This window comes from Thamnophis sirtalis, unplaced genomic scaffold (genome assembly GCF_051295495.1).
Source record: "Thamnophis sirtalis isolate CommonGarterSnake01/CBP01778 unplaced genomic scaffold, rThaSir2_p1.2 scaffold_12, whole genome shotgun sequence".
NCBI classification, from domain to species: Eukaryota; Metazoa; Chordata; class Lepidosauria; order Squamata; family Natricidae; genus Thamnophis; species Thamnophis sirtalis.
The window spans coordinates 60,904,012-60,930,902 of record NW_028261392.1 but is presented as its reverse complement, the minus strand read 5'-3'; the positions used below and the strand labels follow the sequence as shown (position 1 = coordinate 60,930,902).

The window sequence follows — 26,891 nt, the reverse complement described above, 5'->3', positions numbered from 1 at the left end:
CAAGTCCAATAAGCAGTGTTATTTTTCCAATCCAGATCTCAAGCAAAAAAATCCAATAGATGCCTAAAATAATAATATTACTTAAAAATATAAAAGTCATTTGTTCTATATATTAACTCTTAGGTACAAGCAAATCCAACATGCAATATTTTTCCAGTCCAGATGTCAACAATTCTAGAAAGAACTACCCATACTAAGCCAACTTTGTGTTCTTTCTTTTTGTGGAACATAATTTTATTCTTCAATCTATTCAAATAATCAGTGGCCCTTGTCTTGATTTCATTCAAAACTTTTTTTGTAAGTCCGGTAAGAATAAATTCTTCAATCTAATCAAATAATCAGTGGCCCTTGTCTTGATTTCATTCAAAACTTTTTTTGTAAGTCCGGTAAGAATAAATTATTCCAATTGACCTCTGGGAGCGGCATCTTTATTTCCTTCTTAATTTTTAAAACTTATTTTTGTTTTATTTTATTTTATCTATTAGGAAATTCTTACATTGTTCTCCACACTTAAGTGAAATAAGTTTCTTCTGGGAACAGAGAGCTCATAAGAGCATACAACATAACTGGCATTGTTGATTCAAGAGTGTGATATAATTCCTCAAAAATATCTCTGAACAACATTATAAATTAGTTATCTTCCAATAATGAAAACAGTTTTTCTTTTTCATGAAAATGCATTTATTCTTTAAAATTAATTTCAAGATCTTCGTATTCAAAATCCCATATTTCAACATATTTCTCAGCCTTTAATTCATTTAAAATTTTCTAAAGCCAACACCTTGTCTTGTTTTTGCTGTTTATTTTAAATTCTTAAAGGTTATAAAGATACAGATTCGCTTTCTTATAGCAATAGCAATAGCAGTTAGACTTATATACCGCTTCATAGGGCTTTCAGCCCTCTCTAAGCGGTTTACAGAGTCAGCATGTCGCCCCCAACAACAATCTGGGTCCTCATTTTACCCACCTCTTTTCACCTTAGTTTGGAAGAAAGGAAACAAAGTGAAACAATCAAAATTGCAAATAGATATATCAACTACTGGTACGATATAACATTTTCTTTTCTTAGAGCCAAGGTGGCGCAGTGGTTAAATGCAGCACTGCAGGCTACTGCTAGATCAGCAGTTCAGCGGTTCAAATCTCACCGGCTCAGGGTTGACTCAGCCTTCCATCCTTCCGAGGTGGGTAAAATGAGGACCCAGATTGTTGGGGGCAATATGCTGACTCTCTGTAAACCGCTTAGAGAGGCCTGAAAGGCCTATGAAGCGGTATATAAGTCTACTACTGCTATATTCTTCCAAATTTGCTAATTTTCAAATTAATTTCACTAATTCACTTTGTTGAATAGGATAAATGTGATGGCCATTGCTTTTTGGTGCTGCTTGTAACTTTCAAAAGGTCGTTTCAGGCTGATAATGGTTGGTAATACATTTCTGATTTATACAGACATTTCAGTAAGAAAAAGTGGTGCTGTTAGCGTGAATGTAATTGGTATAATGTTGATACGTGATGTGCTACCAAACTTTAACTAACTTTTTTCTTCTTTGTTATTTTAGGGCAGAGCTCTGCTGCATTGGGCATGTGATAGAGGACACAAAGAACTTGCTACAGTGCTTCTCCAGCACACTGCTGATATTAATAGCCAGGTAGGAGCTGAAGCTACAATGAATGTGTTCCCCTTATATATTTTGAAGTAAAGAAATTACAGTAGATCATTTTAGGTATTTGCAATATTCTTTCATTGTGTTAATTATTTCATGCCTTTTAGTGGTTTAACAGGATTATTGATTACCTTGTTTGTTATCAGAATTATATTAGACTTCATGCAGGACATTTTTTTAAAAAATGACATGGTTTGAAAACAGTAGTGGCAAGAAAAGGATTATTTGACACTTTTCTTCTCACGTGGGTCCACTCAGAATTCTGCTGTCCTATTAGTGTGTTAATGTGAGGAGACATGGACAGTGACTGCTTCTTTATTTTGGTGGTAAAAAAAGCAGATTGAAAAATGTACTCTTACGTGAGCAGACTGTTGTGGCCCAGCAGGAGCCGTTGGAGCTGCCACCAGACTCCGACAGCAAGGGGCCCTATGAGTTGGCTCTGGAGGATGTGGAGAACCCTGGACAGGGTTCTGACTCCGAGCAGGGTGCAGAGAGGCTGGTTGGCCACCAGGAGGCACCTGAGCCTTGGATCAGTGGGGAGGAAACAAGGGAGAGTGAGCCGGAAGCCAGTAGTGAGTTGTTCCTGGATGCCCAGCACCGAAGAGCTACTAGGCGTCAGCAACAATTACGCAATTACAGGAGATAATTGCGCTCAGCTGGTGGTCATTAGGCTCCTCTCCAGACTATAAAAAGGCTACTTGTGCACACGCCCCTCTTTGCAGAAGTCAACACAGAATCGAATATCGGAGAACTTTGTGTGAGCTTGGCAGGCTGGATTGCTGCCAAGCCTTATCTGTGTTTATTGCTGGCCAAGCTTGTCTGTGCTGGGTTGCTGCCAAGGACCTGTTTGTCTGTTAATTAAATGCTGTAATTTATCTCTGGCTTGGAGTGTGCTTTGGTGTGGAACGAGGGTGGGGGTCAGAACACAGACAAAACGGTAAGAAGCACCTATGAAATAGCACAGCAGATGTAGGAGAAGGAGTGGCAGAGCCTGAGGTGGAATCAAAAGCAGAATCAGCCCTATACATAGTCTAAGTCCAACCCTCTTGAATTCCATTATCTTGCAACCAAAATAGTGCTGACCTTTTTGTTGACTAGATTCCTGCACATAAGCAATAAATTAGTTTAATTGGAACTTAACATTTGGCCCTGATCTCTTGCGCCTGACAGCATATCACTATGTAGATAGAAAACAAAAGAGCAAAGCTAAGATGAAAAATGAATACAAAACAATAAATAGAAAACAGAATGGAAAGTTTGTTTAAAATATTCTTTCTCCACCTATGAGGAGTAGAGGCCTAAAGCTGCTGCAGAAGGAGAGCTATTCCATAATTACAGGCAACGTGTTTATGCTAATATGGAATGGAAGGAGAATTTCTATAGAGGTATACCTGACATTCATCAGGAGCCCTTGATAGGTACTTGTTGTGACTCAGCAGAAATTTGCTGTGAGTTGAGTCGGGATGCAAGATTAACAATGCAGCTGAGGCTCGTTAGTGGCGTCTTCTGGTGATAAAAGAACAGATGGTGCCACGCCCTGGTTGCAGGAGTCAACGTTCATCATTCATCGGTCGTGGTTTGTTTGTGAGAGACACTTGGAGAAGTGATTGGCTTTCTGTAACCCTGATTCAAGGAGACACTTGGAGAAGTGAATTGCTTTGTAAGAGTTTTGTTTTGCATTCTGTTATCTTCTTGTCAGAGACTTTATGTTTATTTTTGGGCTCGCAGCCAGTCTGAGCCGAGGACTGATAAAGTTCTTTCCTTTTAAGTTTGTCCGCCTGTTGTCTGTTAACGAGCAAAGAAGTGGGGACAGAACAGGTACTGTACTCCTGAACATATACAGAATGCTGAAAGAATACTGAGCACATAAGTAGCAGCATGCCTCATTCAAAAAGAAACATGTTCGAAGTACATTTGTGTTATATTCAGAGTCTGGGTTTAGCCCAACAATCACTCAGTGACTATACATATAATTTTAAAGAGAGAGAAGTAGAAGAGAAAAAAAGATGCGAAGTTCCCTTTTGCCTCTTAAACAGAGAAACTCAATAATAATAGGCCAGATGAAACAGACAACAAGTCCATTACCTTATTATCCATCACAAGTCCCTGATTGATAATGTGGTCAATTCATTTCATCATTCACTGTGTTAAGCTTACTGATTTTTTTGTTTTTACATTCCTTGTTCTCACTATAATTCTCTCTGCAGCTTTGGATTTTATTTAAATCCAAAGAATAATCCCAAAGTAAATGGGGACACCAGCAACAGTCCCAAAAGCTTTAATCTAGCTATATCAGAAATACCATTACTATTTCCATTTAATACTGATCCTACACCTACTGCCTTTTAACTTCTGCATTTAGATGAAGCTAATGCAAATAAGGCTATACTTTGCGACTCACTTTCATTAAAATTAAATAAAAGAATATTCATTTGAGAAATAGTTCACTTACCATGTTTCCCTGAAAATAAGTCAGGGTCTTATTTTCTTTTGCCCCACGAAATATGGCCTTGGTCTTATTATACAGGAGGGCTTATTATTTTCTGGGGCAGGTGAGAAGCGAGGCGCCCCTTTTACCTTTTCAGCTCCGTCGCATTCCTCGCCATTTTGCTCAGGGAAACGGCTGTTTAAAAAAAAACCTTCTTGCAAGTTCAATCAAACTTTTTGAAATTGCGAGAAGGGTTTTTTTTTTTACCAGAGGCTTTCCTGAACACAATGGCGAGGAACACAACGGAGCTGAAAAGGTAAGAGGTGCGCCTCGCAGCCCAACACCGCCTACCTTGCCCCAATGGTAAAGGCAACCTGCTGGTTCTCTTCCCCGCCATCCCTTTAGCGAGGGGTGGCGGGGGGGAGAAGCGAGGCACACCTCTCACCTTTCCAGGTCCGTTGCATTCATCGCCCTTTCGCCCATTGAATCCCCTTGTAAAAAAAACCTCAACTCGCGAGGTTTTTTTTACAAGTGGATTCAATGGGCAAAAGGGTGAGGAACGCAGCCGACCTGTCAGTTTCTGGTAGCGCTAGGCTGTGCATCTCGCTTCTCCCCCCGCTAAAGGGACAGCGGGGAAGGGAACCAGGCAGGCTGCCTTTACCATTGGGGTGTGGTGGGCGGTATTGGACCATGAGGCGCGTCTCTTACCTTTCCAGGTCCGTTGCGTTCCTCGCCCTTTCGCCCATTTACAAGGGGATTCAATGGGTGAAAGGGCGAGGAACGCAACGGACCTGGAAAGGTAAGAGACGCGCCTCACTTCTCCCCCCACACCTGCTACCCCTCGCTAAAGGGACGGCGAGGAAGGGAACCAGGCAAGTTGCCTTTACTATTGGGGTGGGCGGTGTTTTTTTGCGTGAGAAGGAACAGGCAAGACACATTGCTGGCCTGCCGCTGTTTTTGTGGTGAGCCCTCTTTTTGCCCGGCAAGCTGTACTGGTAGGTGGTACAGTGGTAATGGCGGGGACTGGTTGCGCATGCGCTTAAATAGTTGGGGCGGGCTTATTTTTGTGGGAGGGCTTATTATGGCGCATGCTCTGAAAAGCCCGATTGGGCTTATTAGCAGGGCATGTCTTATTTTCGGGGAAACACGGTACTATCTTCCTCACAAACTCTTTCCTGTTATATTTATTTTTATATAACGGGCAACGTAAAAGATAATAGGGTTAATCCACAATCTGAGAATGAACAGTCTTTTTTTTTTTTAACAGAAATTTGTAGTATCCTATATCAATTGTTGTTGAAGATACATGAAGGGAGTCTTAAAGCTGCAAATATTTTCCAAATTCTGGTTTGGAATGCTTACCTCATTTATGATCCAGTTTTAACCTATCGTGCCAAGCTGAGAAACTAGTTGTAACTTTAAGATTCTCTTCCCTCTTAGTTAGAAGCTTTTGAAATTGCCACATAGTATTGAATAACAGTGACAATATAACCAGTCTTCCTTCCCTCAAATAATAAGGAAAAAGTCCATCTCTTTGAGTGTTAATTATTACCTTTGACAATACATTTTAAAAGAGGTGATGATTGCTTAGAAAATGGAGGATGCCCAAAGGATTGTTTTGGGGAGGGAGGCCTAGCTTTTGTGTGGAAAAAGATAATTTATCTAATCTAATTACCTAAATCCTTAGCCATAGGCCATTTCCTGATGGGTGGTTGGGTTCAAGAATTATGCTGAGAACTAAGATTTAAACTTCTTTAAAAGGAATGACTGTCCCAATTTTTTTTTAAAAAAAAATATTTATTTGGAGTAACACTTTGAAAAACAATGTAGATATAAATATACAGTCTCGGTTTCTCACACAAAATATCCTTTGGGGTGTAAGAGTTTAGGTTCTTTTATAAATCCTTACCAATAGAAAAGTAAACGGGGCAGAAAAAGTATTTTCAGCAGTCATTCAGTTCAAAGTTCTGGGTTACTCTTTCTTTTGGGTTCCAAATTCAGTGGCAAAATCAGTTCATTGGATGGAAAATAAGGCTCCACAAGATTGGTGTCTGAATTCATTACTGTAACTCTAGAAATTAATTGATAAACTAGAATGAAAACCAATATCCTCTGGATCTTCACTGCTGTTCCCTAAATTATAGTGCCACAAGTCATCATAAAGCAAGATAAAGAATTCAATGCAATTATTTTTCAAGAACTACAGTAGTTTTCATTCATTTCTTTATGGATTTTACTTCCCAGTCTTGTCAGTAATAATTCTTGAATTCTCAGATGGTCTCCCATCCAAATACAAATCAAAATGGACTCTCTCCTTAGTTTTCCAGATCAACCAAAGTTGACTAGGTGCTGCCACTTAATGAAACTCTGAATAATCAGTATATGTCTGAATATATGTGGAGGAAAGATGGATTAGAAGAAGGTTATGTTTTAATACTGGACTAAGAAATATCATACCTGATACCTGAAAATCCAAATGATCTGCAAGTCCTAGTAATGAAAGCAAAGGAACTTTAAACTTTAAAACTTTACAGTTTTTAAAAAATTGGGCTCTCATTTATCCAACACCAGTATAAAAAAGACCAAATTAATGATAAGAGGGATAGTAGCCTGTTGTGGCCCAGCAGGAGCCGTTGGAGCTGCCACCAGACTCCGACAGCGAGGGGCCCTATGAGTCGGCTCTGGAGGACGTGGAGGACCCTGGACAGGGTTCCGACTCCGAGCAGGGCGCAGAGAGACTGGTTGGCCACCAGGAGGTGCCTGAGCCTTGGACCAGTGGGGAGGAGACAAGGGAGAGTGATCCGGACGCCAACAGTGAGTTGTTCCTGGATGCACGCCATCGAAGAGCTAATAGGCCTCAGGAACAGTTGCGCAGTTACAGGAGGTAATTGCACTCAGCTGGTGGTCATTCGGCTCCTCTCCAGACTATAAAAAGACTGCTTGTGCACACGCCCCTCTTGCAGAAGTCAACGCAGGAACTAATGTCGGAGAAAATAATTATTGTGAGCTTGGCAGGCTGGATTGCTGCCAAGCCTTATCTGTGCTGGATTGCTGCCCAAGCTTGTCTGTGCCGGTTTGCTGCCAAGGACCTGTCTGTCTGTTAATTAAATGTCGTAACTTATCTTTGGCTCGGAGTGTGTGTTGGTGTGGGACGAGGGGGGTCAGAACAGTAGCCCTTTTAGAATTGACACTGAAGATACAGAAATGGTAGCTAACTTTCACTTTTGAGAACTGATTTATCAACAATAAAGGAGGCTGCAAGCAAGAAATACATCACAGGCGAATGTTTGCTGAGATAATAAGGAAAGCCTTGGAAGAGATACTCAGTTATCATGGTGTGTCTATGCCCAAAGGTAAAAGTGTCCCTGCCAGGTGTGTCTGACTGGAGGGGGCAGTTTCTCATGTCCGTTTCTTAGCCAGAGTTGTCTGAAGACACTTCCGTGTTCATGTAGCCAGTATGACTAGTAACAACATGCACACCGACTAATAGGAACTCACCCCATCACACAGTGGGACACGAACTGTCAGCTTTCCAGCGGAGCCATTGTGCCCTCTCATTTCTATGCCTACGGGGATCAAAATTCTTCATATTGCAAAGGGAAAAAAAAATCTTTCTTTTTAGCTTTCTGCACTTTCATTTCTTTTCTTTCTCTTTGTTTTCTTTTGAAAACACCGAGCCGAGGTGGCCCAGTGGTTAAATGCAGCACTGCAGGCTACTTCAGCTGACTGCAGTTCTGCAGTTCGGCTGTTCAAATCTCACCGGCTCAGGGTTGACTCAGCCTTCCATCCTTCCGAGGTGGGTAAAATGAGGACCCGGATTGTTGTTGGGGGCGATATGCTGACTCTGTAAACCGCTTAGAGAGGGCTGAGAGCCGAGGTGGCGCAGTGGTTAGGGTGCAGTACTGCAGGCCACTTCAGCTGACTGTTATCTGCAGTTCAGCGGTTCTAATCTCACTGGCTCAAGGTTGACTCAGCCTTCCATCCTTCCGAGGTGGGTGAAATGAGGACCCGGATTGTTGTTGGGGGCAATATGCTGACTCTGTAAACCGCTTAGAGAGGGCTGAAAGCCCTATGAAGCGGTATATAAGTCTAACTGCTATTGCTATTGCTATTTTGTATTATTTTACGTTAGTTTCTTTGTTCGCCTTTAAACTTTCAATAAAAATTATTTTTTTAAAAGGAACATGGTCCTTTGTATGAAACATAAGTTAAGTCATCTTCCACTCCTCCAGCCTGAAAAATTTGGGAGCATCCCTGTGCTGTTGTAGAAGATTATTACATAGCCTTCACTTTAAATATCCTCGGTGTGATTTTCTCATATTCAAGGCCTTATTGAAAGAAGTTAATCACCAAGCTACCCAGTAATAGACTGACAAGAAAGGTCAGAAGCTAAGTGGCTTGAATGCCATTTTTATTTCACAGGAGTTTTGGACATACATATTTCAATTGCCAAGGTGTATGGCAAGCTACCAGTGCTTCTTTTAGGAGAAGAAAAATACATTTTCAAACATTTGTCTGAAGATAAATGGCTTTTGGACAAGTCTTTTTATGCTGAGGTGAACAAGATGTCCAAGCAACAGATGATCATTTCTAGACATATTGATGGTTTTGTTGCTAAATCCATAGCTGGAAAAAGAGCACTGAAGCTTCACGCTTACTTATCATTCTCTGGCCCTTTGAACACTGAAAGAAGTGAACCCATATTGAAAAAAACATCAGTTTCCTTGTAACTGGTTGTCTGAATGGTCATCTGCCCATTGACATGATTCTCCATTTTCACATTAGCAGTAGCCATTTCTTAGGATTAGAAGGCTGTTTGTGTTGGCTTCAGTGCAATGAAATAATTATTTGTTTTTCCTATTCCATTTTATAGAATGGTTATCTTTTCCTAAAACCTAATAGGTTTAATCTTGCATGCTTTGTAGATTTCTCAGTCTATCCATCAGTAAGAAGAATATAGTATACTCCTTACTGATTTAGATAGGAAGAGTTAGCATAGTATAAATACTATAGTATAATACAGCACAGGTTCGAATCCCAGTAAGGGTATGGCTAGCTGATGAGAGCTAAATAGCTTGAAATAGATCTATACTAGTCTCCCTTTATTTATTTATCAGCACAAATACAACACTATAGTATAAATATATATTATATAATATGGCGTTATATTTATATTTGTGTATACACATGGGGGACTGGAGATTGTAAAATTTGTATAACTGTTAATTTCTATTTGCTTTATGGCCAAGACACTTTATCTTTCCTCCAGATACTGTCATGGAACTCTTAAAACAGTTCATAAATTGAATAATATGATTATACCATAAATGTTAATAATATGAGTTCCAAAGTAAGTTTATAGAATGACATTTTAAAATCTTCAATGCTGTTTTGTTTGCTTCCATCATCACACAAACTGTCACTGTATAAGTAGATTATTACTTCTACATTTTTATAATTTGTTGTTTATAGACTGCATGCACTATAATCTTGTGATAAGATATTAATATTAAGTATTCATAGACCTTAGACATGGATTGCTTGATTCATTCATAGTAACATTGTGCAATAGAAGAAACATGGACCTGACATTAGATCATATTGTGGTCTTAAAATTATGTTTTAATCAGGCTACTTCTATTATTGATAATCTGTCTGCTTGGATAGTATAGACTAATAATATATGAAAATCATTTAAGCTCAGGACTATTTTTATGAAAAAGCAGAGGATTTTCCTGTGTAATTTCATTTTATTAATCCCCCATCTGATCTCATTCTTTCTATATAATCTCCCCCGATTCAGCAGTGTGGGAGAAGGAAGAGGAGGAGAAAAAGGATTTTAAAGTTTGATGGGGATTTTTCCAGGCCTTTAAATTGAAGCTTTATCTTTATATTTATATTGCTCATTGAAGCATTAATATCAATGGAAAAATTTAAACACGTTGACAAAATATATCATATTAGCTTTACTTCTAGAGTTATATAAGTATTTTGTCCTATAATGTTCAACCCTCTTGGCAACGTGTTAAATATTCTCAGATTACATCAAAGCAATAGGGAACATGGTTTTAAAATTAACTAGAAGCAGTGCAAAATGGATGCTCTAAATTATTATTATTTTATTTGTAACTTTGGTAAATTATAACTCAACTTGACAGTCTTAAGACCTAAGAGGCAAGCTGTAAAATACATATAGGGAATAAACAGCTAATCTGCTCTAGAGCAAGAACAGCTGGGTTTTTAAGGCCTCCTGAAACACCATTAAGATGAGAGATGCACATATTATGGGATGATATTCCAGAAAGTAGGCAACACAACAGAGATGTTTTCCAAGTTTGTTTGTTTGTTTGTTTATTGGATTTATATGCCGCCCTTCTCCCAAAGGACTCAGGGCGGCATACAACATTAAAAAAAATACATATTACAAAAGTTAAAAAGGAAATTAGATAGAGTATCCAAAAACAAACCCAATTAATATTAACAATAACTTTTAAAAAATTAGATTAAAATTAACAATTAAATCAATCATTTATTTTACTTTGTTCAGGCCAAGCCAGCTTGCTGGAAAAGCCAACTTTTTAGGGTGCGTCGGAAGGACCGGAGGTCGGGGATTATGCGAAGCTCCGAGGGCAGCTCATTCCAGAGGGAAGGCGCTCCCACAGAGAAGGCTCTCCCCCTGAGGGTCGCTAGCCGACACTGTCTGGCCGACGGCACCCTGAGGAGGCCAACTCTGTGGGATTGCACAGTCTTGCTACACAGCATTGTTTGACAAATGGGACTTGCACAATATGGAAGGGCAGAAACCATGGAAAATAGGCAGTCTCGCGGATAATTAGTCCTATGCCATGAAGAACTTTATAGATGATAACCAGCATCTTGAAATGCACCGAGAAGTTCTCTGGTGCGGCTTGCAGAGTACTGGTGATACATGAACATCCTTGCTCTGCTGCATTCTGCATCATGTAGAGCTTCTGAAGGGTTAAGATCAACCCATGAGTTTTAGGATGTTGGGGGGGGGGGTTAGATTTAGATTTAAAGTTTGTTTATATGCCGCCCTTTTCCCTGGGGGGACTCAGGGCGGCTTACAACTTAAAAAGGGGGGGGAGAGACAAACTTTTAACATATAAGACAAATACATAATTAAAACACAACATTCATACTATTCGGGCGGGTTGTAGTCTTAACCCCAGGCCTGACGGAATAGCCAAGTTCTGAGGGCTGTGCGGAAGGTCTGGAGGGTGGTGAGGGTACGAATTTCCACGGGGAGATCGTTCCACAGGGTCGGAGCTGCCACCGAGAAGGCTCTCCTCCGCGTAGTTGCCAGTCGACATTGACCGGCAGATGGGACTCGGAGGAGGCCTAACCGGTGAGATCTAATAGGTCGTGTGGAGGTAATTGGCAGTAGGCGGTCTCTCAAGTATCCAGATCCACTACCATGGAGGGCTTTATGGGTGGCAAGTAGCACCTTGAATCCACAGGTGATTTGTTCCTTCAGAGATGTTTGGAGCTAGGAGTGCCTCCAAATATGTTTTCCTTCTGCAGGCTGACAGCAGGCCATGAATTCAGCTACTAAGGTGCTTGTAGGAGTGCTTCTGGAAGTATAGATGCAGAATATCTTTACTTTACAGTACAGTCATGCACGTATTTGGAAGTGGGAAAGGACTCTCTTTCAATTTGAGACAATACAAACATAATAAATGGAAAGGAAGGTTCATCTCCCTCATGACTCAATCCTTCTCAAACGACATTATTATTGACTGAACCATTGGTTGCCAAAAAGAAAAATCAATTTTAGAAGTACTTGCTTGGCCACAGATCATGATACAAATCCAGCATAGACAGGCTGATTTTATCAACTATCTGAAGAACAATTTCTACAGCTAGCCACAAAAGAAGAAGAAATTACAGCTATGTCAAAGATTGCTTAATATTTCTTTCAATTCTCTTCCTTTCATTCTCTACCTCCAAAATGTTTTTACATTTCATTTTAATGTGATGCAGTTATACTATAAACTTTGCACTCAGTGTTGAAGACTATTCTCAAAAAAACCTATACAACACTGGAACCTGTTATTTTTTTGAGAGGAAGGCAGTCTGATATGACCAGAACGAAGATTATATTTTACCACCTAGCTGGAGGTAAACAGCATGTGAGCAAGCAAAGCTTCAGATTTGCAGCCACTCCCCAGTGCTAGCATCACCACCTCAGCTCAACTCCAGATCATGAGGCATAGGAGTGCGAACCCTACTGTAAACTGGGTTCACCGACAAATGCGCGCTCGACAAAAGTGCGGCGATGAAACTGCGGGGAGAAAACCACAAGTTCAAAATCACGCCGATGAATGAGCGCAGAAGCGTGCCGACAACAGCGTGCCGACAGAAGCACACTCTAAACCTAACCCTAAAGGTAATCCTAAACCTAACCCTAACCCTTCCCTTAACCGTAATCACGCTTCTGTCGGTGCTCTTTTGTGGGCGCGCCTTTGTGGGCACGCCTTTGTGGGCGTGCTGTCGACGTCGTGGTTTTATGTCTGCGGTTTTGTCGGTGTGCTGTTGTCGGGCGCGCATTTGTCGGGTCACGGTAAACTGCACATGCTCCGGTTCATGGAAAAATGGTCTTCCACGAAACTGGCCCCTGTGGCACGATATATCCCTCTACCTACTTACCTACCTACTCTCTCTCCCTACCTATCTACTGTATTTCTCTCTCTCCCCCTCTATCTACCTACGTACCTACCTACTCTCTCTCTCCCTACTTATCTACTGTATTTCTCTCTCTCCCCCTCTATCTACCTACGTACCTACCTACTCTCTCTCTCTCCCCCTACCTTTCTACTGTATTTCTCTCTATTTATCTCTATCCCACTACCTACCAACCTACCTACGCTCGCTCTCTCTCTCTCTCTCTCTCGCTCTCTCTCTCTCTCTCTCGCTCTCTCTCTCTCTCCCTACCTATCTACAGTATTTATCTCTCTTTCTTTCCCTCTCTATCCCTCTGTCTACCTACCTACTTTTTTTTTTAATTTGCCTCTTCAAAACCTTGGTGCATCTTATACTCCCAGTGCATCTTATACTCCGAAAAATATGGTATGTTAGAAACTGGGAGACTGGGAGTTCTAGTCCCATTTTAGGCATAAAGCCAGATGGGTGACCTTGGGCCAGTCTCTGTCTCTCAGCCCTAGAAAGACTGCAGTGGCAAACCGCTTCTGAAAACCCTTGCCAAGAAAACTTCAGGGGCTGGTACATGTATTTGCCAAAGGTCAAGGCTGACTTGAAAGCATCAAAAATGGTTTTGTTAGATGTACCTGCATATCTCATTTATTAAGTATAATTTAAATTATCTAAGAATCTATCCGAACAAATGCCTTTTCTCCACATTGACACTGACCTTATACTGAGCAACAAGTTTAATAAGCTAATTCAATCCAATTTAACATATCAGTAGTAAGAGAATGTTTAGGAACTCCCATGGACCTTTTCTGTTGCAGCTCCGACCCTGTGGAACGAGCTCCCCGTTGAGATTCGTACCCTCACCACCATCCGGACCTTCCGCACAGCCCTCAAGACCTGGCTCTCCCAGCAGGCCTGGGGATAGGTTTCCAATTTACCCGCCCGAGTGTTGACTGTTGAATGCATGTTGTGGTTTACCATTTTATTTTGTTCACTATTGTTTGTCTCTCGGTACTGCACCCCCTCCCCTTGTGATTGTAAGCCGCCCTGAGTCCCCTCAGGGAGAAGGGCGGCCTATAAATCTCAATAAAATGCTAAAAAAAATGGACCAGATAATTATTAATTGGGAGCTGTCCCACCCTATATCATATCACATATATCGCAACTACTGAAATTTGAAAAGCACTTGTCAAGCTCTGAAACAAAACTCTATATTGTGAGTGTAGAAATATTTTACTTCCCCTTTTCTATGCTAAATGGCAGAGTATTTGATTTTTTTTCCAATTTCCCTTATCATGAGAAATCACTCTTTTTACCTGGATACTACATTAACTTTCATAGGAAAATCACTGGATTACAGAAATAGCTTGGGCAATAGACACTATTGCAGCAAAATTCTCCTTCCACAGCCTCCTAGATTAATGGATTGTTGGGGGGTAATGAAGTGGAAGGGATTAACAGTTGGAATGCAGATGAATGAAATATTAGGGCAAAAGAGATCAAGCGTAGCCTAAAGTCCGTTTGGTGCAATATTGGCACTGGAGGTAGCAGAAAATGCTTATTTCTCTTCCTTTGTTCCATCTCTGCAGAATACACTAACATGGTTCTTCAACCTGCATACTGCTTTTTCCATAAGGATGCCAGGGAGAAAAAAAATGGTATAAATGATGATTCATTATAAACCATTTGTAAACTTTTTTTTCAGATAAAGTCAAGCGTGCTTCGCTTCTGGATCCATTAGGAATGAAGTAATCATATAACTGATAAGTGTGCGTCCTCTTGGTTTGCCTATTTTTCAATTTACAAGTCAAGGAAGTTTCAAGTTTCAAGTTTAATTTTATTTATAGGCCGCCCAATCCCAGAGGACTCCGGGCGGCTTACAGAGAGGGGAAAGAAAAGAAAACAAAAGAAAATAAAAATAAAATAGACAAGTTAAAAGCAACACAGATACATTCATTTCAGTCAGGGCTGGACCTCAACAATGAGGTCAACAGCCCCAGGCCTGCCGGAATAGCCAGGTCTTGACAGCTTTTCTGAAGGCCATGAGAGTGGGTGAGGTCCGGATTTCTGGGGGTAGTTCGTTCCAAAGAGTCGGGGCAGCCACAGAGAAGGCTCTCCTCTGGGGAGCCGCCAGCCGACATTGTCTGGCTGACGGCATCTGAAGGAGGCCCACCCTGTGGGATCTTACCGGCCATTGGGAGGAGTGTGGCAGTAGGCGGTCTCGCAGGTATGCTGGTCCTAAGCCATGCAGAGCTGTAAAGGTAATAACCAACACCTTGAATTGCGTCCGGAGACCAATAGGTAGCCAGTGCAGCTCGCGGAGGATAGGTATGACATGGGTGTACCTAGGTACACCCAATATCGCTCGCGCGGCTGCATTCTGGACTAGTTGCAGTCTCCGAACGCTTTTCAAGGGTAGCCCCATGTAGAGCGCGTTGCAGTAATCCAGGCTTGAGGTGACTAGGGCATGAGTGACGGTCTGGAGTGCCTCCCGATCCAAGTGAACAGGATGTTGGCAAATGTGAAAGCCAACAAGTGCCTGTTCAACACTTACCCCTCATGGCTAATCAAACTGACCAGAGAAGACCTGGTTTTTACGATGATTAGGGAGGGAGAGGAAGAGAGAGAGAAGGAAGTTCAGCAGGATTTTTCCTCAACCGTCAGAGCTCTTAAACCCACTGGAGATTACTATTTTATGATCTCTATAAGGAGCAAACAGATCCTCCTCTGGACCCATGTACTAATGTACTAATTCTGGTTCAAAAAATGATCAAAAACTGTTAAGAGATTGTCTGTCAGTACCTGCTTCTTGAAAGCTTGTGCCTGTTTCAAGAATAGCAATAGCAATAGCAATTAGACTTATAAACCGCTTCATAGGGCTTTCAGCCCTCTCTAAGCGGTTTACAGAGTCAGCATATCGCCCCCACAGTCTGGCTCCTCATTTCACCCACCTCGGAAGGATGGAAGGCTGAGTCAACCTTTGAGCCGGTGAGATTAGAACCGCTGAACTGCAGATAACAGTCAGCTGAAGTGGCCTGCAGTACTGCACCCTAACCACTGTGCCACCTCGGCTGTAGAATAACTACATCCAGCTACGTTGTCTTCTGTAGGCTTTTTTAAAACAAAATTTGCCTTTGATTTTTTTTTCACATCTTCTCCAATGACTGTTGCCTTCAACTTTGTAATTTGTCTTACAGTCAACAGTCTGGTTTGACTTTATGTAGGAGGGAATTATTTATTCTTAGAGTTCAAGCTGTTTTTAATAATTTCCTCCAACACTACAATTCAGAAGTATCTTATTTTTTCAGATTTTTTAGTAGGCTGCTTTCCACAACTATATATTATAACTAGGAAGATAATGGCATCCTTTCTTATCAGATATCTCTTGCAGGAGATGTCTGAGTATTTCATAGCTACAGATGCCAATCCTGTTACTTTTTGAGTCTAGGAAGATAAAATCTGTTACTGCAGCTTCTTTGCCTGTTCGTATTGGGTAAGCACTGACATAATCTTTGTATGTTTTTAGATAAGATAAGACAGATCAGACTGGCTGATCTTCAACACCTATAAATAACAACAGGAAATTCATTCAGTCTCTCTTGCTTCTTGCCATCAGTTCCTATCATAAGCATACCTGAGATGGTTGATGTCTTTCCCAATAACTTAACTTCCAATTCCAGCACTCCCCATGATACAATTTACATATTAGGCTTTCCAAAAGAATATGAGGTTACAGCTGGCTTTGGCCAGTTAATGGATTATTATCACTGGGACCTGGATTGAGGGAATGCAGCCCTATTAACTCTTTTAGGCCTCTCGATGATTCCAATGTCATCGACCATGATACAGGGTTGTATGATAGGAATAGATTTTGAAGGTATTTTTATTTCAGTGATTCTGGCATTTTCTATTCAGCCATCTTAAAAAGCTGGTGCTTGGTTAACTAAAGTTCAGCATTTGGGCTATTGTCTCCAACAGGTTTCGCTTTTAGCCCGTATGGTATTTAGTATTTATTTTATTTCCTTTCCCTGATAACCAGTTCAGTCTTATGTCACTAAGCCAGAGGTGGGTTCCTACCAGTTCGCACCAGTTTGGTAGAACCGGTTCGTCAAATCTACCGAACCAGTTAGAAGAGGTTCCACCAGTGGACCCTGAAAGCAGGCTACACCTACAGAAGAGGTTCCAAAAATTTTTGAAACCCACCACTGCACTAAGCAGTGTACAACAAAGTGAAAGGAACCAGAAATAATAAAAAATAATAATAATAATTAAAGATAGAGCAGAATTGTTCATGTATAGTGAAATGTTTCAATCAGCTTTTAAAGCAGGCTTGTGTATATGAGTGTCTGGTGAACATAAGCAAATTGTAGGCAGTTTGCCTGTGTTATAAAAAGTAGTGAGTGTGGTGGACTCCTCCATGGCACCAAAGTTAGTTAAGCCAGGAAATTGTCTTGTGAAGTGTTTTTGCCCTTAGATATTGGTCCCTCCATGAAAATAAAAGCAAAGAGGTTCATCAGCTTTTGTGTGCAATCTTGTTTTTCTAATAGACGTAAGTGATCACCAGAATGCATTAAATATGAAACTCTAGATAAAAAAGGGTGATAACATAGGTATCTCGGCCTACCGAGATACACCCATGTTACACCTATCCTCCGCGAGCTGCACTGGCTCTCCATCGGTCTCCGAATGCGCTTCAAGGTGCTGGTTATCACCTTTAAAGCCCTACATGGCTTAGGACCCGGATATCTACGAGACCGTCTTCTGCCACATACCTCCCAGCGTCCGATAAGATCTCACAGGATGGGCCTTCTCCGGGTGCCATCGACTAGACAATGTCGTCTGGCGGCTCCGCAGGGGAGGGCCTTCTCTGTAGCTGCCCTGGCCCTAAGGAACGATCTACCCCCAGAGATCCGGACCCTCCCCACTCTCTCGGCCTTCCGAAAGTCTACTAAGACCTGGCTGTTCCGGCAGGCCTGAGGCTATTGACCTCATGAACGAGGTCCAGCCCCACTAAGGTTGAGTGCATGATGTGTTTTTTTAATTTGTTCTCTCTCTATTTTAAATTTTTTAGTATTCTTTTAGAATTGTTTTATGTAAGCCGCCCGGAGTCCTTCGGGATTGGGCGGCATATACATTTATTAAATCTTGAATCTCTACCACTGTTAAAAGTCATCCATAGTGAAAGCTAATATGTGGAAAAACTACTGACTTGGCAGTTTGCTCCATTTCTCAGCATATGTAAGATATTACACTGTAGTTGTATAGATATAGATATGTGTGTACATTTCATAAGGAATCTATAACCATTATACAATTTACAATAATAAATTGATGACAGCATAGTGGTTTTAAGGTACTTGAACCATAATTTCAGGGGTTTTCTGCACCAATTGTTGAGGAAATTTCATATTTGATTTATTAAAGAGTTATGCAGTGATATACATACTGTATAAAGGCTTCAGCAAGCTAGTGAACTAGTTCTCACATTGCACTTACAACGTTTTGATTTTGAGACCCCTTACTTAAGATTTCATCCTCTTATCCATTCCCAGTTTTGCTTGAAGTCTGTATGAATGAGGAGTAAAAAGGCAACAGCATACAGAGGAGCCGAGGTGGCGTAGTGGTTAGGGTGCAGTACTGCAGGCCACTTCAGCTAACTGTTATCTGCAGTTCAGCGGTTCTAATCTCACCGGCTCAAGGTTGACTCAGCCTTCCATCCTTCCAAGATGGGTGAAATGAGGACCCAGACTGTGGGGGGCGATATGCTGACTCTGTAAACCGCTTAGAGAGGGCTGAAAGCCCTATGAAGCGGTATATAAGTCTAACTGCTATTGCTATTGCTATACCGCACTGGGCAAAGATACTTAAGTGTCACATTGCATAGGATCGGACTTCATATTCCCTTCCACAATTTGGCTATTCCAAATTACTCTCAATACTCTGCTGTGAATGGTTGTGAAATCTATTAACCCAAAGAAAAGGAAGATCTGCTTAGTGACACAGGATAGCTTTGTGCATTAAAATATTGACTTGGTGCCAGTCACAGTTATTAGTAATGGCACAGTTCCACCAGGTCCCTCTAAAGAATGCAGGTTGGCAGCAAGTTGAATGCTAAGTGGTTGATACTCAGCAGGCACTGGGGAAACAATCCCTTTCGTGTTCAGAGCATTCCCATGCTTCTGCTGGATGTTTGGAATTTATTTCTGATTCAGCAGTGACTTATTTTGATTTGTAATCTAGCTTTTAGTTCTGGAAACAGGAAGCACTAAAACTAATTCTTTTGAACAGAGAGGCATATGCTTTATCAGACACAGTAGATTTCTGTTTTTCTGATGTTCTTTAATCGAATAAATTACAGAAAATTACAGTCAAAGTTTACCAATAGCATTCATAAGACGTACTGGTTATTAAAATGGACTGTCTTTATTATCAAGGAAAAAGTAATTTATTTGCAAGAGGTAACTTAGTTCCTCGCATGTTTTTATAAAGTGTGTTGTCTTTAGTTATAATTTGAAGGTTCCCTTAAGGAACAAGGTTCAAAAACTAAAAAAGAATGACGACAGCCGGATGGATGGATGGATAGATAAACAGACATAAATACCCATACATGCAGTTACACAACAGTTTTTTGTTAGTAGCATATGCATTCAGTCAATTCCATCAAATTAGTCAATTCCATCAAATTAGTCAATTCCATCAAAATTCTGCCCTTAAAGTCTCATTTTGTTCCACATACAATGACTTTTAACACATATTTTTGAATGTACATATACATTCTTTGTATTTTCTAATACATAATTTTGTACACAACATTTTTCTCAACATTTTTTTTCATATACAGTACAACTTTTCCCACATATGTGGCTTCAATATAAATGTCCACTAAATGCAGTTTCATCTACACCTAACATAATGTTTCAGCTGAAAAGAGGTTTGACATAAATGCAAACAGTCTCCATGAAGTACATGATTAGCCTGCACCGAATTTTATTTTGGTAAATTGCCTAAACGTTGACATTCCTAGACCTAAAAATTTGGATATGTTATTATTGGTGGACTTCATAGAGAACTTCAGTTTATTTTCAGTGCTTGGCATTACAAATCTCATTGATTTTAAAACAATGTTCTCATTGGTTCACAAACTAGCGTTTCAAAAGCTGGTATTATATGAATTCTTCATTTGTGCTGCTTAAGCAAATTTGTATCTAGTTAAAATTGCCAGAAGTAGGGAACTGAATAATTTCCCATGATATTAATAGTTTTTTAATTATCATATAAATGGTCTAGCTGTATATTTACATAATAAAGATTTCTGCAACAACTTTCGTGCATTTTATATAGGCATTTACTACAGATATTCTTTTTGTGCTATATAGATTGGCTTTGGCTTCCATTTTAGATTTAATCAGGTTCAACCCTAAATTGTAATCATTAAATCAGATTTCTCAACTGTGGTTTTGAAGTTGGCTTATTTCAGCTCAAGGATTGATATTAACCACAATTGGTCGTAATGGAATATATAGCATTTGATGTGCAAAATTGAATTGAATACTTCCCAAGCCTTTACTTGCCGTTGTTTGAAGTGGTATTCCAAGCTGATTTTTATTACAGTCATAGACCATCAATGTTTTAAAGAAAGTAGCAAGCCTCAGTCATCAAATGATAAATTTGCATGATGGCTTAAAAGCACGAGTTAAACATATGGACATCACTTTTTAAAACTATGTGAGTGGATATTTGTGAAATATATTTCATGCTTGCATTTTAATGAATATATTTTAATGTGATAAAAAGCATTCTTTGGTGGTCCAATTTCCTTTTTAACTATCCTCATCTTCTTACTGTTTTCTTGGTGGTTTAGCCATCTGAAAAGCATCAGCCTAATGTGCTAAATCACCTGAATAAGTTTGGAAGACATTGTCCTAGAGGGCTAAGCCTTCTTGAAGCTATCTCCTCTTTAAAAAAAAATAATCAGGTGTGAAGCTGCAATCTGTTGTTCAAGAATAAAACAGTATTCTTTTGGCAGTTACATTTGTTTTCCAGGTGAGTGCTTTATAACAGAGAGGCTCCGGCTTCAAATTGTTTCCTTAATCCTGAGCTTTATTTTGAAGCATGAAAAAGCATGCATACCTGCTGTCTTTGCTTTAACAGTGACAAATCCCTACTTTTCAAACTGGCATCAATCATATTCACACCCTGTCACTCTGTAGAGCTGTCCCTGACAAAAGAATTTATTTAAAGTTGAAAGGGATTTCTTCGTTGTTACTTATAGGTTATTCTGCTTCGGCTCGCATTCAGTGGGCAAATGGGAGTTACCCAACTCTGAAGGTAAAACCAGTGTCGAAAATTAAGTCGAGAACAGACAGAATGAATAAAGCCCACATTCTTGGAGGAGTCACAACTATCTTGTTTAGATTAATGTATCATGTACCATTTGCTGTAATTGTAGGATTCTACATAAATGAGGACAACATGAGGAGATTTGTGGGAAGAAGTAAAATCACTGGCGGTTAATCCTATATAGGCAGTATTTCTTTATGCTAGAGAGTTTTATGCTATGGCCAAGCCTAGATAGCAAATAGCTGACGTGACCCAACAAAAGTGCGCCCGACAACAGCGCACCGACAAAACCGCATTGATAAAACCGTGACGTCGATATCGCGCCCACAAAGGCGCGCCCACAAAAGAGCGCCGACAGAAGGACCATTACGGTTAAGGTAAGGGTAAGGGTTAGGTTAAAGTTAGGTTCAGGGTTAGGTTTAGGGTTAGGGTTAGATTCAAGGTTAAGTTCAGGGTTAGGTTCAGGGTTAGGTTTAGCGTTAGGTTCAGGGTTAGGTTCAGGGTTAGGGTTAGGGGTAGGGTTACCTTTAGGGTTATCTTTAGGGTTACCTTTAGGGTAAGGTTAAGAGCGCGCTTCTGTCGGCGCGCTGTTGTCGGCGCGCTTCTGTCCTCATTCTTCGGCGAGATTTCGAACTCGCGCTTTTGTCGGCGCGGTTTTGTCGGCACGCTTTTGTCGAGCGCGCATTTGTCGGTGAACCATAGCTGAAAGGTTAGGGTTGTGCAGATTTTATATTCAACATTGCAATGCACTGCTTCATGTGGAAAACCTCTAGATATTTGCCGATCATCCACCATCCTGAGCTTCTGTTTTCGTTTTCATTTCACGAGAACTGAAGGTTTAGAATTTAGAAAAGTCTATGGTCTTTTATCACACCCTCACTTCCACTCTATCAAAAAACAGAAGAAATGGGCTAAAAGCCACTGCTCCAGTTATATCGTAGTTCCTTTACCCATTATGTCAACGTGCACCTGTTTTAGAGCAATGTAGACCTTTCAAAAACGAATCAAGATGCAGTTGATCTGCTGAAATGCCCTTAGCCAGGATTTTCTTATTTGGATTCAGTCTGTTATAATACCTCAATAAATATTTTATTCATCTTGAGCACTGGTTCAGAACATCAGCTACCGTACTTATATTGAGGACAGAGCTAGTTATTGTCCACATTCTTAATAATAAGTCAACTGACATCCCTGGTTAAACCCTACCAATGGTTTGATGAAGTTGCTAGGAAGTATGGAGGTTGAAATAAAGCTTTTGGGGAACGTCACATCACAATTTTCACCAGACAAAGCAATCCCACAGCACCACCTTCTGGAATCAACTAAATTGAATAATTATAATACAGTACCCACAGTTCAAACATTCAAAGTAGAAGGATATCAGAATTGATAATAATGAAAGATGCAGAAGTCCAATACAACAATACTAGCACACACACTTATGTTCTTTATATAGCATCTGACATTTGTCATCCATCAAGGCGATCTAGATAGTTGTTATTTCAGAAATCATGCCTGAAACTAGATTAGAATAGATCTGCAAAATTAGCTGTTCTTTTATTTAAAAAATTGATTGGACATGGTCATCAGTCACTCTTTTGAACATATTGTCCAGGAAGATGACATATAAGCCAACTATAAGTTGGCTTATAGTTTTTTACCTATTGGATACTGAATACTTTTCTCCAGAAGCAAGCTTTTAGAGGCAAATATTAACCTCTCTCAAAGACCTTAAGTGCATTTAGATGCAATAAATACAGAGGAAAAATAGGCTATGATTAGATACAGTTGATTGAATATGATCTCATACTTTCGCCACATCCTTACGTCTCAAAACTGTGAAACTCACTCAATACCCATTCTCTTATAATTGCATAACTATAGAACATTCACCTTTCCCCAAAAGGTAAAGTTTAATTACTCCCATCTGTCAATATCTGAAGAAACCTCTCATTACTGAGTTATATACAGTATGTTGGTATACATATACAAAGATATTTAACGTGAAATTGATACTCCTTAAATGGGTATGTAACCAGATTTTTACCTATAGATATCAATTTTATTTGAAACAATTAATGCAGTATTCTGCTATTTTACTAAAAGCATTTATCTTTCACCTCAACGCTGGGATAGCACTATGAAGTTTAGAAACGTACAAAAGAATGTCATCTTCAAATTAATACAATTTGTGTTCAATGGGTTATGTATGACTCCATCAATCTCCCTAGGTTATCCAATAGCACATATCAGGGGTTCCATGTATATATTAAGAAGGAAGGGTGAAAATGGACATCGGTCTAGTTCCTTTAATCTTCACTTTAGATCAGTGTTTCTCGACCTTAGCGACTTGAAGTCCACAGGACTTAAAGTCGCCAACGTTGAGAAACACTGCTTTAGATTTATGCAACTCATATAATATTTATTTATCAGTGGCACACAACAATAGATAAAAAGCCAGAATATAAAAACAGCAAATACAAATATAAACTACCATAATAATAGCTTTAAAAAACAGAAATATGGTCCATAGTTCAAGGAAATAAGAATGCCCCCACCCCCCTCATTAATGAAGCCATCTAAATAGGTTTCTGGTTTCAAGGGAGTCCCTGACCTGATATCTTAATTCATTTTATGAATTCTAGCTGTGCATGTACACTTAAGCAATGACAGCTAGGATCAGCTTCTGAAGTCACCAGGTGAGAAGTGCAATCTATACAGCTCCTTCAATTACTTTAAAATAATTGCTTCATACCTGAGCTTATACATCTGTTTTGAATACTCTGGCCAGTTCTAACAGATGTTAAATCTCCACTTTCAACGCGCAAGTTTTCCTACATAATTGGCAACCCCTTATTCAAAACATACCTTGCCAAATGTGTGGGTTGGATAGCCTTATAGTTAACAAAAGATCCACGAAGTTCCGTTTTGAACAGGTTTGGCAACTATATTGAGGCCCACTGGAATAATAATCCTGGGATAATCAATACCAACATTCTTTATCAGAAAAAATGAGTGAAGGCTGGGGTCACAGTAGCAGAATCTATAATTTATGCTCAGTGTCCAACACAAGATGGAAATATTCAAAATTCAAACAGATGGGAAGTCTGGAAAATGAAATGAATAATTTCAAGTTTTGAACTTTCCATTTATGCATAAATTTGCCTAAATTCCTGAACAAACTTTTTAATAGGCAAAGAGTTGTTCATTTGTGTTCAGATTGTTACCGAAATTTCATTCCTGTCAATGATAATGAGATGAGATCATCAGCTAGTCTGCAAGCATTTATTTTGTATTGTGAAAAGAGGCAGGTTGTTGGGATACTTGTACCTGGTATTCCTTTACTGTAAAATAAAATGTTCTTGTGAAGTACATATAATTGATCTGTTGAATCCTCCGTAGCAAGACACATAAATTCCAAATGACATTAATAAGTCCCATTATACTTACTGTACATCCCTACATGCAATTTCACAATCTTTGCGTATAGAACTTAAATATATCTGGCTTTAAAGCTGAAATTTAAAATATCCCACCAGAGACAACCAGGTTCTGGATTTTTGATAGTTGTCAGAAAGATGCAAAATTATATTAAATAATTTAAGGAGGCATTACAAAATATAAAATCGAGTCTTATCAAAATTGTATATTTTAAACCTATCATGCTAACTGACCTGAATCAGGGATAGGCAATGTGGTAAATGCAAAAATATCTTTGATGTACAAAGGGCAACTGATCCTCCTGACTTCACAATTTGTTTGCTGCTTTCTTTTAAAAATGAAATATGATGCAACACACCAGCTCTAGCATTAATGTTATTAATGTTATTTTCAAGAGTTCCTGTGTACCCCATTGGCAATGTTAAAACATAAAAATGTCAGCTAGTCTAGCGCCTTGCTTTATCTGGATATATATTGATGAATGAAGAACATCCTGGAAATCTAAAGTGGAATTTATCTGAGTCCTTCTGGAAAATGTCCAGTATGTACATGTCAATCAAGTTATGACTAGACAATCATACCTGCACTTTAGAGAAACTTTGAGAATATCCATGGTATGTTCCAAAAATTCCAAATTATCTCACCAGACCCTAAAAGTTTAACAATCCCTGATCTGATTTATAAAATGACTATTAAATGGTTACCTAAAAGATGGTCATGCATTAGAAACAATAGTTTGGTCTTATGGAATTCAGCTGATTTCATTAGCAAACAGGCAGGTGTCAATAATGCATTAAAAATTGATGTTAAGATGTGATTTTACTTTCATGAAATTTTTATAACTATCCAATCCACTAAAAAACTATTGTGTTTTATGTTATTGATTTAGATTTATGTTTAAGGTTATTCTTTTTGTGCTATCTTTTTGTGCTATCTCAATCTAAATGGATAGAAAATGATGTCTAAAAAAACCATTTTAGTTTACTAACTGCTAGTGACTTTTCTATAGCTGCTATCTGGAGATGGACTGTTTTAACATTCTGAATCAGCAACTGGAAAGCATTATGTGAATCCAAGTGCCAGAATAATTGTCTTTATATGTATGGATAAACTTCAGAACTGGGATAATGTCAAGGAGAATTCCGTTTTAATAGGAATAAAAAACAGCAAATGAGGTAATCAAATTCAGATAAATTAGTATTGGCAGACTCTGAATGATGTACTTTCAAAATTCTTCCTGGTATACTGCTGGCAACTCTATATTTATTATAATAATAATAATATGATCCATGAGGGATTTGTGGGTGGCCTGGCTAATTCTAATTAATCCAGTCAGAGAGAGCAGCAGGGTAAGTGGAATAGTCTATTGGATGGAAATTCATAACTTAATTGAGGTCAAAGTCCTGGGCTGGGAGAACAAAAGTCTTTCTCTAGGATCAGGTCGATCAATAGCAATAAATATCTGGCTTGGATACAAGTACTTTACAGTGACAGATGACTTGACACTGGCCAGAGGGCCTGATCTTATAAAGGGTAGAATCCTGTACAGTTTTACATAAGTTTACATACTTTGGTAGACTCTTCAGGATGGTACAAAACTAGAAGAGGTTCAAGGTTCATTTTATTTATATGCCGCCCTATTCCCGGCGGGACTCAGGGCGGCGCACAAACCCAAAGGAGGGGAAGGGAAACACAAGAACTACAACAAAAAGTACAGGGAATTTAAAACAACCAACAGCCACACTATTCGAGAGGGGAAGGGAGCTCATCGACCCCAGGCCTGCCGACACAGCCAGGTTTTAACGGCTTTTCGGAAGGCCTGGAGAGAGGTGAGGGTCCGAATCTCTGTGGGGAGCTCGTTCCAAAGGGCCGGAACCGCCACAGAGAAGGCCCTCCCCCGGGTAGTGGCCAGATGGCATTGGCTGGTGGACGGAACCCGGAGGAGGCCTAATCTGTGTGATCTAATGCAGTGGTCCCCAACCTTTTTATCGCCGCGGACCAGTCAGCCTTTGATAATTTTACCGTGGCCCGCTGAGCGCGCGCAGGGGTGGGGGAGCATTGTTCACGACGACACATTGATTGTTTATATATCAGATTGTTTTGATTAAACAACTTTTATTTTATTGTATTTAAACATGCCTTACAAAATAAAATACAATTACATAAATATAAAGTGCAAGGCTACGCTACTAGCGCTGTCTACGCTAGCCCTACGTAGCTGCGCAGGCGCTCTTAGGTTTTTTTCAGGAATCGGCCAGCGCTGAAGCGCTGAAAAGGAATGAGAAGGGCGGCGCTGGACACAGGGGGGCGGTGGGCCGCTGGTGACGTCAGAGTGCCACCAGCGGTCCAGT

General features: G+C 39.9%; 1 protein-coding gene across 1 annotated transcript in view; it reads left to right on the top strand.

Moving 5' to 3' along the window:
- ACBD6 (acyl-CoA binding domain containing 6) overlaps positions 1-26,891 on the top strand; it is a 110,017-nt gene that overhangs the window by 39,583 nt on the left and 43,543 nt on the right. The window contains exon 6 of the mRNA XM_087726893.1: positions 1,557-1,646. Within this exon, the coding sequence (XP_087583019.1) occupies positions 1,557-1,646 (90 nt within the window). The remainder of the gene's footprint in view (positions 1-1,556; positions 1,647-26,891) is intronic.